We start from the raw sequence: 14,679 nt of genomic DNA, 5'->3' as shown, positions 1-14,679 counted from the left end.
GAGATGTCGGTGCCAACTCTGCAGCGTACTACCATCTATCTCCACTACCGCTAGACTACTAGGCTAACGGACTTTTGCAGCGGAATTACTAAATTATTCAAGACCAAAAATATTAGAGTATCAGCCTTAAAGGAAAAATGCATTACGTCTGTGTCACAGCAGAGAGAGCAGCAGCAGCAACATATGATGTTATTCAAATGACAGGGATTTAGCATCACATTATTCAACAGGAGAATGAGGAGAAGAGGAGAGCGAGAGGGAGAGAGAGGGGGTGGCGTTCAATAGGTTTCTGTGTTCTTACTTTGGCAACGGAAGACAGACTAATCACTGAATAGAATTATTGAATTGAGAGAGACAGTAAGAGAAAGGACAAGAGAGACAGAGCAAGAAAATGGTAACACACAAGGAGCAGGGGAGAAAGAGCAACACACAAGGAGCAGGGGAGAAAGAGTAACACACGAGGAGCAGGAGAGAAAGAGTAACACACAGGGAGCAGGAGAGAAAGAGCAACATACAGGGAGCAGGGCAGAAAGAGCAACACACAAAGAGCAGGGGAGAAAGAGCAACATACAAGGAGCAGGAGAGAAAGAGTAACACACAAGGAGCAGGGGAGAAAGAGTAACACAGGGAACAGAGGAGAAAGAGCAACATACAGGGAGCAGGAGAGAAAGAGCAACACACAAGGAGCAGGGGACAAAGAGCAACGCACAAGGAGCAGGGGACAAAGAGCAACATACAGGGAGCAGGAGAGAAAGAGCAACGCACAAGGAGCAGGGGAGAAAGAGAAACACACAAGGAGCAGGGGAGAAAGAGCAACATACAGGGAGCAGGAGAGAAAGAGCAACGCACAAGGAGCAGGGGAGAAAGAGAAACACACAAGGAGCAGGGGAGAAAGAGAAACACACAAGGAGCAGGGGAGAAAGAGCAACATACAGGGAGCAGGAGAGAAAGAGCAACACACAAGGAGCAGGGGACAAAGAGCAACATACAGGGAGCAGGAGAGAAAGAGCAACGCACAAGGAGCAGGGGAGAAAGAGAAACACACAAGGAGCAGGGGAGAACAAGGAGCAGGGGAGAAAGAGAAACACACAAGGAGCAGGGGAGAAAGAGCAACATACAGGGAGCAGGAGAGAAAGAGCAACGCACAAGGAGCAGGGGAGAAAGAGAAACACACAAGGAGCAGGGGAGAAAGAGAAACACACAAGGAGCAGGGGACAAAGAGCAACATACAGGGAGCAGGAGATAAAGAGCAATGCACAAGGAGCAGGGGAGAAAGAGAAAGACACAAGGAGCAGGGGAGAAAGAGCAACATACAGGGAGCAGGAGATAAAGAGCAACGCACAAGGAGCAGGGGAGAAAGAGAAAGACACAAGGAGCAGGGGAGAAAGAGCAACATACAGGGAGCAGGAGAGAAAGAGCAACACACAAGGAGCAGGGGAGAAAGAGAAACACACAAGGAGCAGGGGAGAAAGAGCAACATACAGGGAGCAGGAGATAAAGAGCAACGCACAAGGAGCAGGGGAGAAAGAGAAAGACACAAGGAGCAGGGGAGAAAGAGCAACATACAGGGAGCAGGAGAGAAAGAGCAACATACAAGGAGCAGGGGAGAAAGAGAAACACACAAGGAGCAGGGGAGAAAGAGTAACACAGGGAATAGAGGAGAAAGAGTAACACAGGGAACAGAGGAGAAAGAGCAACACAGAGAACAGAGGAGAAAGAGCAACACAGGGAACAGAGTAGAAAGAGCAACACAGAGAACAGAGGAGAAAGAGCAACACATGGAACAGAGGAGAAAGAGCAACACAGAGAACAGAGGAGAAAGAGCAACACAGCGAACAGAGGAGAAAGAGCAACACAGAGAACAGAGGAGAAAGAGCAACACAGGGAACAGAGGAGAAAGAGCAACACAGAGAACAGAGGAGAAAGAGCAACACAGGGAACAGAGGAAAAAGAGCAACACAGAGAACAGAGGAGAAAGAGCAACACAGGGAACAGAGGAGAAAGAGTAACACAAGGAGCAGGAGAGAAAGAGTAACACAAGGAGCAGGAGAGAAAGAGTAACACAAGGAGCAGGGGAGAAAGAGTAACACAGGGAACAGAGGAGAAAGAGCAACATACAGGGAGCAGGAGAGAAAGAGCAACACACAAGGAGCAGGGGAGCAGCACAAGGAGCAGGGGACAAAGAGCAACATACACGGAGCAGGGAGAAAGAGCAACACACAGGAGCAGGGGAGAAAAGAAACACACAAGGAGCAGGGGAGAAAGAGCAACATACAGGGAGCAGGAGAGAAAGAGCAACGCACAAGGAGCAGGGGAGAAAGAGAAACACACAAGGAGCAGGGGAGAAAGAGAAACACACAAGGAGCAGGGGAGAAAGAGCAACATACAGGGAGCAGGAGAGAAAGAGCAACACACAAGGAGCAGGGGACAAAGAGCAACATACAGGGAGCAGGAGAGAAAGAGCAACGCACAAGGAGCAGGGGAGAAAGAGAAACACACAAGGAGCAGGGGAGAAAGAGAAACACACAAGGAGCAGGGGAGAAAGAGCAACATACAGGGAGCAGGAGAGAAAGAGCAACGCACAAGGAGCAGGGGAGAAAGAGAAACACACAAGGAGCAGGGGAGAAAGAGAAACACACAAGGAGCAGGGGACAAAGAGCAACATACAGGGAGCAGGAGAGAAAGAGCAACGCACAAGGAGCAGGGGAGAAAGAGAAAGACACAAGGAGCAGGGGAGAAAGAGCAACATACAGGGAGCAGGAGAGAAAGAGCAACACACAAGGAGCAGGGGAGAAAGAGAAACACACAAGGAGCAGGGGAGAAAGAGTAACACAGGGAATAGAGGAGAAAGAGTAACACAGGGAACAGAGGAGAAAGAGCAACACAGAGAACAGAGGAGAAAGAGCAACACAGGGAACAGAGTAGAAAGAGCAACACAGAGAACAGAGGAGAAAGAGCAACACATGGAACAGAGGAGAAAGAGCAACACAGAGAACAGAGGAGAAAGAGCAACGCACAAGGAGCAGGGGAGAAAGAGTAACACAAGGAGCAGGAGAGAAAGAGTAACACAAGGAGCAGGAGAGAAAGAGAGAAAGAGTAACACAGGGAGCAGGAGAGAAAGAGTAACACAGGGAGCAGGAGAGAAAGAGTAACACAAGGAGCAGGAGAGAAAGAGTAACACAGGGAGCAGGAGAGAAAGAGTAACACAAGGAGCAGGAGAGAAAGAGTAACACAAGGAGCAGGAGAGAAAGAGTAACACAAGGAGCAGGAGAGAAAGAGAGAAAGAGTAGCACAGGGAGCAGGAGAGAAAGAGTAACACAGGGAGCAGGAGAGAAAGAGTAACACAAGGAGCAGGAGAGAAAGAGTAACACAGGGAGCAGGAGAGAAAGAGTAACACAAGGAGCAGGAGAGAAAGAGTAACACAGGGAGCAGGAGAGAAAGAGTAACACAAGGAGCAGGAGAGAAAGAGAGAAAGAGTAACACAGGGAGCAGGAGAGAAAGAGTAACACAGGGAGCAGGAGAGAAAGAGTAACACAAGGAGCAGGAGAGAAAGAGCAACACAGGGAGCAGGAGAGAAAGAGTAACACAAGGAGCAGGAGAGAAAGAGAGAAAGAGTAACACAGGGAGCAGGAGAGAAAGAGTAACACAAGGAGCAGGAGAGAAAGAGTAACACAAGGAGCAGGAGAGAAAGAGTAACACAGGGAGCAGGAGAGAAAGAGTAACACAAGGAGCAGGGGAGAAAGAGTAACACAGGGAGCAGGGAGAGAAAGAGTAACACAAGGAGCAGGAGAGAAAGAGCAACACACAGTGAACAGAGGAGAAAGAGCAACACAGGGAACAGAGGAGAAAGAGCAACACAGGGAACAGAGGAGAAAGAGCAACACAGGGAACAGAGGAGAAAGAGCAACCCAGGGAGCAGAGGAGAAAGAGCAACCCAGGGAGCAGAGGAGAAAGAGCAACCCAGGGAGCAGAGGAGAAAGAGCAACACAGGGAACAGAGGAGAAAGAGCAACCCAGGGAACAGAGGAGAAAGAGCAACACAGGGAACAGAGGAGAAAGAGCAACACACAGGGAACAGATGAGAAAGAGCAACACACAGGGAGCAGAGAGGAGCAACACACAGGGAGCAGAGGAGAAAGAGCAACACAGGGAACAGAGTAGAAAGAGCAACACAGGGAAATAGAGGAGAAAGAGCAACACAGGGAACAGAGGAGAAAGAGCAACCCAGGGAGCAGAGGAGAAAGAGCAACCCAGGGAGCAGAGGAGAAAGAGCAACCCAGGGAGCAGAGGAGAAAGAGCAACACAGGGAACAGAGGAGAAAGAGCAACCCAGGGAACAGAGGAGAAAGAGCAACACAGGGAACAGAGGAGAAAGAGCAACACACAGGGAACAGATGAGAAAGAGCAACACACAGGGAGCAGAGGAGAAAGAGCAACACAGGGAACAGAGTAGAAAGAGCAACACAGGGAAATAGAGGAGAAAGAGCAACACAGGGAACAGAGGAGAAAGAGCAACACAGGGAACAGAGGAGAAAGAGCAACCCCGGGAACAGAGGAGAAAGAGCAACCCAGGGAACAGAGGAGAAAGAGCAACCCAGGGAACAGAGGAGAAAGAGCAACCCAGGGAACAGAGGAGAAAGAGCAACACAGGGAACAGAGGAGAAAGAGCAACACACAGGGAACAGATGAGAAAGAGCAACACAGGGAACAGAGGAGAAAGAGCAACCCAGGGAACAGAGGAGAAAGAGCAACACAGGGAACTGAGGAGAAAGAGCAACACACAGGGAACAGATGAGAAAGAGCAACACACAGGGAGCAGAGGAGAAAGAGCAACACAGGGAACAGAGTAGAAAGAGCAACACAGGGAAATAGAGGAGAAAGAGCAACACAGGGAACAGAGGAGAAAGAGCAACACAGGGAACAGAGGAGAAAGAGCAACCCAGGGAACAGAGGAGAAAGAGCAACACATGGAACAGAGGAGAAAGAGCAACACAGAGAACAGAGGAGAAAGAGCAACACAGGGAACAGAGGAGAAAGAGCAACACACAGGGAGCAGAGGAGAAAGAGCAACACAGGGAACAGAGGAGAAAGAGCAACACACAGGAGCAGAGGAGAGAAAGAGCAACACATGGACCAGAGGAGAAAGAGCAACACACAGGGAGCAGAGGAGAAAGAGCAACACAGGGAAGAGAAGAGAAAGAGCAACACAGGGAACAGAGGAGAAAGAGCAACACACAGGGAACAGAGGAGAAAGAGCAACACACAGGGAACAGATGAGAAAGAGCAACACACAGGGAGCAGAGGAGAAAGAGCAACACAGGGAACACAGAGGAGGAGAAAGAGCAACACAGGGAACAGAGGAGAAAGAGCAACACAAGGAACAGAGGATAAAGAGCAACACAGAGAACAGAGGAGAAAAAGCAACACAGGGAACAGAGGATAAACAGCAACACAGAGAACAGAGGAGAAAAAGCAACACACAGGGAGCAGAGGAGAAAGAGCAACACAGGGAACAGAGGATAAAGAGCAACACAGGGAACAGAGGAGAAAGAGCAACACAGAGAACAGAGGAGAAAAAGCAACACACAGGGAGCAGAGGAGAAAGAGCAACACAGGGAATAGAGGATAAAGAGCAACACAGAGAACAGAGGAGAAAAAGCAACACAGGGAACAGAGGATAAAGAGCAACACAGAGAACAGAGGAGAAAAAGCAACACAGGGAACAGAGGATAAAGAGCAACACAGAGAACAGAGGAGAAAGAGCAACACACAGGGAGCAGAGGAGAAAGAGCAACACAGGGAACAGAGGAGAAAAAGCAACACACAGGGAGCAGAGGAGAAAGAACAACACACAGGGAGCAGAGGAGAAAGAGCAACACAGGGAACAGAGGAGAAAAAGCAACACACAGGGAACAGAGGAGAAAAAGCAACACACAGGGAGCAGAGGAGAGAGAAAAGCCTTCTTTTCTTATCTGAGACCTTGCCTTATTTGCTGATTCCTGGCATCCTCACCATTTTCCCCTCAGAACAATCCAATAGGTTTCACTCTGGAGACAAAAGGCATCATTTGTTGCATCCTCTCTAAAATGATGCAATCACAAGAGAGGCCAAGGAAAAGGTGCAGCTAAGCCTAAACCCACAGACTGTTGTAGCCTCTCACTTTACTACTGACCCATACTGCAAGAAACTCGGTCAGAAACTCGATAAGATGGTATTTGATTTTTGATGATTTTGATATAGATATTTGTACTGCACTGTTGAGGAGAGCTTGCAGGTAAGCTTTTCTTTTTTGTAAAATTTTATTTTTCTTCCAACACAAAAGCATAAATAGACAAAGACAACAGACAACTTAACATTTAAGTACATTCATTTCTACAGACGTTAATGACTTCCCACATTTAAAACGTTACCAGCAAGGGTATAATGGGGAGTTTGAAGGGATTCTGAGGCCATGTTGAGGTGATGTTGTGGGGAGGTTGAAGGGAGGTTTACGGGAAGTTGTGAGGGTAGTTTGAAGAAAGATTGAGGGTAAAGTTAAGGTTTTCAGTTGAGATAATGTTATTGACTGGTTGAGTGGAAGTCAAGGTGATGTTGTGGAGAGGTTGTATGGACGGAAGGTGGTTGTGGGGAGATTGTGTGAAGGTTATGGGGAGGTTGAGGGAGGTGGTTGTAGGAGGTTTTGGGAAGGTTATGGGGAGGTTGAGGGAAGTGGTTGTGGGGAGGTTCAGGTCAAGATACCAGCAGTAGTTTCCAGCGGCTGTTGAGGTGCTCCAGGGAGTGGGCGTTGTCCATGGACAAATGGACATCAGAAATGGCCAGCTCATGAGCCAGGTCATTGATGTGCTTCATGCCTTCCTTCACCTGAGTTAGTTCCTCCTTAAATAACTGGAGGTGGGAGAGAGGGAGGGAGAATGAAAGGAGAGAGATGTAGAAGGAGAAAAGAGAGGAAGGGGAAATGAGAGAAAAAGGAAGTGAGGGAGAAAGAGAGCAAATAAGAAAGAGGGAAAGGAGGAAATGGAGAGAAAATGAGAGAGAATTAGAGAGGGAGAGGTTGAAAATAGAGAATTATAGAGGGAGAGTTTGAAAATAGAGAATTAGAGAGGGAGAGGGAGGAAATAGAGAGAGAATTATAGAGGGAGAGGTTGAAAATAGAGAGAGAATTATAGAGGAGAGGGAGAAAATAGAGAATTAGAGAGGGAGAGGGAGGAAATAGAGAGAGAATTATAGAGGGAGAGGGAAAAAGAGAGAAATTAGAGAGGGAGAGGGAGAAAATAGAGAATTAGAGGGAGATGGAGAAAATAGAGAATTAGAGAGGAGAGAAAAGAGAGAATTAGAGAGGGAGAGGGAGAAAAAGAGAGAATTAGAGAGGAGAGGGAGAAAATAGAGAATTAGAGAGGGAGAGGGAGGAAAATAGAGAGAGAATTAGAGAGGGAGAGGGAGAAATAGAGAATTAGAGAGGAGAAAATAGAGAATTAGAGAGGGAGAGGGGAAAATAGAGAGAGAATTAGAGAGGGAGAGGGAGGAAATAGAGAATTAGAGAGAGGAGAAAATAGAGAATTAGAGAGGGAGAGGAGGAAATAGAGAATTAGAGAGGGAGAGGGAGAAAATAGAGAATTAGAGAGGGAGAGGGAGAATTAGAGAATTAGAGAGGGAGGGAGGAAATAGAGAATTAGAGAGGGAGAGGGAGGAAACAGAGAATTAGAGAGGGAGAGAGAAGAGATGGAGAGGAGGAAATAGAGAATTAGAGAGGGAGAGGAGGAAATAGAGAATTAGAGAGGGAGAGGGAGAATTAGAGAAGAGGAGGGAGAGAGGGAGGAAATAGAGAATTAGAGAGGGAGAGGGAGGAAATAGAGAATGAGAGAGGGAGGGGTTGAAAATAGAAAGCATTAGAGAGGAGAGGGAGGAAATAGAGAATTAGAGAGGAGAGGAGGAAATAGAGAATTAGAGAGGGAGAGGAGGAAATAGAGAATTAGAGAGGGAGAGGGAGGAAATAGAGAATTAGAGGGGAGAGGGAATTAGAGAGGGAGGAAATAGAGAATTAGAGAGGGAGAGGGAGGAAATAGAGAATTAGAGAGGGAGAGGGAGAAAATAGAGAATTAGAGAGGGAGAGGGAGAAATAGAGAATTAGAGAGGAGGGAGGAGAGAAAGAGAGAAAAGAGGAGAGAGGGAGGGAGAAAATAGAGAATTAGAGAGGGAGAGGGAGGAAAAGAGAATTAGAGAGGGAGAGGGAGGAAATAGAGAATTAGAGAGGGAGGGGAGGAAATAGAGAATTAGAGAGGGAGAGGGAGAAATAGAGAATTAGAGAGGGAGAGGGATGAAATTAGAGAATTAGAGAGGGAGAGGGAGAAAATAGAGATTAGAGAGGAGAGGAGGGAGAATTAGAGAGGGAGGGGGAAAAAGAAAGAGAATTAGAGAGGGAGAGGGAGAAAATAGAGAATTAGAGAGGGAGAGGGAGGAAATAGAGAATTAGAGAGGAGAGGGAGGAAATAGAGAATTAGAGAGGAGAGGGAGGAAATAGAGAATGAGAGGAGGGGTTGAAAAAGAAAGAGAATTAGAGAGGAGAGGGGAATAGAGAATTAGAGAGGAAGGGAGGAAATAGAGAATTAGAGAGGAGAGGGAGGAAATAGAGAATTAGAGAGGAGAGGGAGGAAATAGAGAATTAGAGAGGGAGGAAATAGAGAATTAGAGAGGGAGGGAGGAAATAGAGAATTAGAGAGGGAGAGGGAGGAAATAGAGAATTAGAGAGGAGAGGGAGGAAATAGAGAATTAGAGAGGAGGGAGAAAAGGGAGGAAGGAGAGGGAGAATAGAGAAGGAGAGGGAGGAAATAGAGAATTAGGGAGATGGAGGAGGAGGAGAAGAGGGAGAAATAGAGAATGAGAGGGGGGAGGAAATAGAGAATTAGAGAGGAGAGGGAGGAGACACATAGAGGGAGAGAATTAGAGGAGAGGGAGAGAAATAGAGAATTAGAGAGGAGGAGGAAATAGAGAATTAGAGAGGGAGAGGGAGGAAATAGAGAATTAGAGAGGGAGAGGGAAATAGAGAATTAGAGAGGGAGAGGGAGAAATAGAGAATTAGAGAGGAGAGGGAGGAAATAGAGAATTAGAGAGGGAGAGGGAGGAAATAGAGAATTAGAGAGGGAGAGGGAGGAAATAGAGAAGAGAGAGGGAGAAAATAGAGAATTAGAGAGGGAACAGGAATAGAAACACAGAGAATAGAAAGAGAAGAGGGAGAGGGAGGAAATAGAGAATTAGAGAGGGAGGGAGGAAATAGAGAATTAGAAAGGGAGAGAATTAGAGAGGGAGAGGGAGGAAATAGAGAATTAGAGACACAGAGGGAGGAAACAGAGGAGAGAGGGAGGGTTGAAAATAGAAAGAGAGAGAGGAGAGGGAGAAAATAGAGAACAGAGAGGGAGAGGGAGGAAATAGAGAATTAGAGAGGGAGAGGGAAGACAGGGAGAGGGAGGAAATAGATCATTAGAGAGGAGAGGGAAAAATAGAGAATTAGAGGGAGGGACAGAGGAGAGAGGGAGAGGGAGGAAATAGAGAATTAGAGAGGGAGAGGAAACAGAGAATAGAGAATTAGAGAGGAGAGGGAGAAAATAGAGAATTAGAGAGGAGAGGGAGGAAATAGAGAAAGAGCAAGAGAATTGGAGAACAGAGAGGGAGAGAGAATTAGAGAGAGAGGGAGGAAATAGAGAATTAGAGAGGGAGAATTAGAGAAAGAGAGGGAACAGAGAGGGAGAAATAGAGAACACAGAGGGAGAGGGAGAGGAGGAAATAGAGAATTACAGGGAGAGGGAGGGAGGAAATAGAGAATTAGAGAGAGAGGGAGAAATAGAGAATTAGAGAGGGAGAGGGAGAAATAGAGAATTAGAGAGGGAGAGGAAAATAGAGAATTAGAGAGGAGAGGGAGAAAATAGAATTAGAGAGAGAGGGAGGAAATAGAGAACAGAGAAAATAGAGGAGAGGGAGAAAATAGAGAATTAGAGAGGGGAGAGGAAATAGAGAATTAGAGAGGGAGAGGGAGAAAATAGAGGAGAGGGAGAGGGATGAATTAGAGAGAAGAGAGGGAGGAAATAGAGAATTAGAAGGAGAGGGAGGAAACAGAGGGAGGGAGAGGGAGAATTAGAGATTAGAGATGGAAGGGAGAAACAGAGAATTAGAGAGGGAGAGGGAGAAAAGAGAATTAGAAGGACAGGGAGGGAGGAGAGGGGAGGAAAAGAGAAAGAGGAGAGGGAGAGGAGGAGAGAATTAAAGGGAGAGGGAAAACAGAGAATTAGAGACAGAGGAGGAAAAGAGAAATAGAGAGGGAGAGGGAGGAAATAGAGCAGAGAGGGAGGGAGGAAATAGGAGGAAAGGGAGAATTAGAGCAAGATGGAGAGGAAATAGAGGAAATAAAGAGCAAACAGAGAGGGAGAGGAGGAAATAGAGCAAGGGGACAGGGAATAGAGAATTAGAAGGGAGAGGGAGAAAATAGAGAATTAGAGAGGGAGAGGGAGGAAATAGAGAATTAGAGAGGGGAGAGGGAGAAGAGAATTAGAGAGGGAGATGGAGGAAATAGAGAATTAGAGAGGGAGAGGGAGGAGAATGAGAGTGGGAGGGGTTGAATAGAAAGAGGAGAGGGAGAGGAGAAAATAGAGCAAGGGAGAGGGAGGGAACAGAGGGAGAAGAAAAGAGAATTAGAGAGGGAGAGTGAGGAAATAGAGAATTAGAGAGGGAGAGGGAGGAGAATTAGAGAGGGGAAGGGATGAATTTGAGAATTAGAGGGAGCAGAAAATAGAGAATTAGAGAGGGAGAGGGAGGAAATAGAGAATGAGAAGAGAGTGAAAATAGAAAGGAAGGGAGGAGAAAATAGAGAATTAGAGAGGGAGAGGGAGGAAATAGAGAATTAGAGAGAGGGAGGAAATAGAGAATTAGAGAGGGAGAGGGAGGAAATAGAGAATGAGAGAGGAGGGGTTGAAAATAGAAAGAGAATTAGAGAGGGAGAGGGAGAAAATAGAGAATTAGAGAGGGAGAGGGAGAAATAGAGAATTAGAGAGGGAGAGGGAGGAAATAGAGAATTAGAGAGGGAGGGGATGATTCGAGAATTAGAGAGGGAGGGAGGAAATAGAGAATTAGAGAGGAAGAGGGAGGAAATAGAGAATGAGAGAGGGAGGGGTTTCCTCAGAAAGAGAATTAGAGACGGAGAGGGAGAAAATAGAGAATTAGAGAGGGAGAGGGAGGAAATAGAGAATTAGAGAGGGAGGGGAAGAAATAGAGAATTAGAGAGGGAGAGGAGGAAATTTAGAGGGGAGAGGAAGAAATGAGAATTAGAGAGGGAGAGGGATGAATTTGAGAATTAGAGAGGGAGAGGGAGAAAATAGAGAATTAGAGAGGGAGAGGGAGGAAATAGAGAATGAGAGAGGGAGGGGGAAAATAGAAAGAGAATGAGACGGAGAGGGAGAAAATAGAGAATTAGAGAGGGAGAGGGAGGAAATAGAGAATTAGAGAGGAGAGGAGGAAATAGAGAATTAGAGAGGGAGAGGAGGAGAGAATGGAGAGGGAGGGGTTGAAAATAGAAAGAGAATTAGAGAGGGAGAGGGAGAAAATAGAGAATTTAGAGAATTAGAGAGGGAGAGGGAGGAAATAGAGAATTAGGGAGAGGGAGAGAATTAGAGAGGGAGAGGGAGGAAATAGAGAATTAGAGAGGAAGAGGGAGGAAATAGAGAATGAGAGAGGAGGGGTTGAAAAGAAATAGAGAAGAGGGAGAAAATAGAGAATTAGGAGAGGGAGAGGGAGGAAATAGAGAATTAGAGAGGGAGAGGGAGGAAATAGAGAATTAGAGAGGAGAGGGAGGAAATAGAGAATTAGAGAGGAGAGGGAGGAAATAGAGAATTAGAGAGGGAGAGGGAGGAAATAGAGAATTAGAGAGGAGAGGGAGGAAATAGAGAATGAGACAGGGAGGGTTGAAAATAGAAAGAGAATTAGAGAGGGAAAGGGAGAAAATAGAGAATTAGAGAGGAGAGGGAGGAAATAGAGAATTAGAGAGGGAGAAAATAGAGAATTAGAGAGGGAGAGGGATGAATTAGAGAATTAGAGATGGAGAGGGAGGAAATAGAGAATTATGAATAGAAAGGAAGGGAGGAAATAGAGAATGAGAGAGGGAGGGAGGAAAAGAATTAGAGAGGAGAAATAGAGAATTAGAGAGGGAGAGGGGAGGAAATAGAGAATTAGAGATGGAGAGGGAGGAGAGAATTAGAGAGGAGAGGAGAAATAGAGAATTAGAGAGGGAGAGGGAGGAAATTTGGAGAGGGAAAATAGAGAATTAGGGAGGAAATAGAGAATTAGAGAGGGAGAGGGAAAATAGAGAATTAGAGAGGGAGAGGGGGAAATAGAGAATTAGAGAGGGAGAGGGATGAATTGGAGAATTAGAGAGGGAGATGGAGGAAATAGAGAATTAGAGAGGGAGAGGGAGGAATAGAGAATGAGAGAGGGAGGCGTTGAAAATAGAAAGAGAATTAGAGAGGGAGAGGGAGAAAATAGAGAATTAGAGAGGGAGAGGGAGGAAATAGAGAGGAGGGAGGGGAAATAGAGAATTAGAGAGGGAGAAAATAGAGAATTAGAGAGGGAGAGGGGAAATGGAGAATTAGAGAGGGAGAGGGATGAAAGAGAATTAGAGAGGGAGGGAGAAAATAGAGAATTAGAGAGGGAGAGGGAGGATAGAGAATTAGAGAGGGAGGGTGAAAATAGAAAGAATTGAGAGGAGAGGGAGGAAATAGAGAATTAGAGAGGGAGAGGGAGGAAATAGAGAATTAGGGAGAGGGAGGAAATAGAGAATTAGAGAGGGAGAGGGAGGAAATAGAGAATTAGAGAGGAGAGGGAGGAAATAGAGAATTAGAGAGGGAGAGGGAGGAAATAGAGAATTGAGGGAGAGGGAAATAGAGAATTAGAGAGGGAGGGAGAAATAGAGAATTAGAGAGGGAGAGGGAGGAAATAGAGAATTAGAGGGAGAGGGAGAAAATAGAGAATTAGAGAGGGAGAGGGAGGAAATAGAGAATTGGAGAGGGAGGAAATAGAGAATTAGAGAGGGAGAGGGAGGAAATAGAGAATTAGAGAGGGAGAGGGAGAAATAGAGAATTAGAGAGGGAGAGGGAGGAAATAGAGAATTAGAGATGGGGAGAGGGGAGAGAATTGGAGAAGGTAGAGAATTAGAGAGGAGAGGGAGGAAATAGAGAGAGGGAGAGGGAGGAGGAGAGGGAGAGGGAGGAAATAGAGAATTAGAGAGGAGAGGAGGAAATAGAGGAGAGGGAGGAGAAAATAGAGAACCAGAGAGGAGAGGGAGGAAAAGAGAATTAGAGAGGAGAGGGAGGAAATAGAGAATTAGAGAGGGAGAGGGAAATAGAGAATTAGAGAGGGAGGGGAGAATAGAGAATTAGAGAGGAGAGGAGGAAATAGAGAATTAGAGAGGGAGAGGGAGGAAATAGAGAATTGGAGAGAATTAGAGAGGGAGAGGAGGAAATAGAGAGGGAGAGGGGAAATGGAGAATTAGAGAGGAGAGGGAGAATCAGAAATGGAGAATTAGAGAGGAGAGGGAGGAAATAGAGAATGAGAGGAGAGGGGTGGGAGGAAATCATTAGAGATTGAAATGAATTAGAGAGGGAGAGGAGGAAATAGAGAATTAGAGAGGGAGAGGGAGGACCTAGAGAATTAGAGAGGGAGAGGGAGAAATAGAGAATTAGAGAGGGAGAGGAGGAAATAGAAATTGGAGGGGGGGAAATAGAGAGGGAGGGAGAAATAGAGAATTAGAGAGGGAGAGGGAGGAAATAGAGAATTAGAGAGGGAGAGGGAGAAAAGAGAGAATTAGAGAGGAGGAGGAGAAATAGAGAATTAGAGAGGGAGAGGGAGGAAATAGAGAATTAGAGAGGGAGAGGAGGAAATAGAGAATTAGAGGAGAGGAAATAGAGAATGGAGGGAAAATGAGAGAGAATTAGAGGAGAGAAATAGAGAAGAAATAGAGAATTGGAGAGAGAATTAGAGGGAGGGAGAGGAGAGGGAGAGAATTAGAGAATTAGAGAGGAGAGGGAGAAATAGAGAATTAGAGATGGAGGGAGAGGAGGAAATAGAGAATTAGAGAGGGAGAGGGAGAAAAAGAAAGAGAATTAGAGAGGGAGAGGGAGAAAATAGAGAATTAGAGAGGGAGAGGGAGGAAATAGAGAATTAGAGAGGGGGGGGAAGAAATAGAGAATTAGAGAGGGAGAGGAGGAAATAGAGAATTAGAGAGGGAGAGGGAGGAAAAGAATTAGAGAGGAGAATAGAGAATTAGAGAGGGAGAGGGAGAAAATAGAGAATTAGAGAGGGAGAGAGGAGAGAATGAGAAATAGAAAGAGAATGAGACGGAGAGGGAGAAAATAGAGAATTAGAGGGAGGAAATAGAGAATTAGAGAGGGAGAGGGAGGAAATAGAGAATTAGAGAGGGAGAGGGAGGAAATAGAAATGAGAGAGAATAGAAAGAGAATTAGAGAGGAGAGGGAGAAAATAGAGAATTAGAGAGGGAGAGGGAGGAAATAGAGAATTGAGAGAATTAGAGAGGGAGAGGGAGGAGAGAATTAGAGAGGAGAGGGAGGGAGAGAATGAGACAGGGAGGGTTGAAAATAGAAAGAGAATTAGAGAGGGAGAGGGAGAAAATAGAGAATTAGAGAGGG

At 45.9% G+C, this 14,679-nt stretch overlaps 1 protein-coding gene across 1 annotated transcript in view; it reads right to left on the bottom strand.

Moving 5' to 3' along the window:
- The window catches only part of drp2 (dystrophin related protein 2), a 270,718-nt gene that overhangs the window by 74,228 nt on the left and 181,811 nt on the right, over positions 1-14,679 (bottom strand). Inside the window, exon 8 of the mRNA XM_046296549.1 lies at positions 6,737-6,883. Coding sequence (XP_046152505.1) covers positions 6,737-6,883 — 147 coding nt within the window. The remainder of the gene's footprint in view (positions 1-6,736; positions 6,884-14,679) is intronic.

The sequence above is a fragment of the Oncorhynchus gorbuscha genome, linkage group LG13, assembly GCF_021184085.1.
Source record: "Oncorhynchus gorbuscha isolate QuinsamMale2020 ecotype Even-year linkage group LG13, OgorEven_v1.0, whole genome shotgun sequence".
NCBI classification, from domain to species: domain Eukaryota; kingdom Metazoa; phylum Chordata; class Actinopteri; order Salmoniformes; family Salmonidae; genus Oncorhynchus; species Oncorhynchus gorbuscha.
This window is presented reverse-complemented; position numbering and strand designations above follow the sequence as displayed.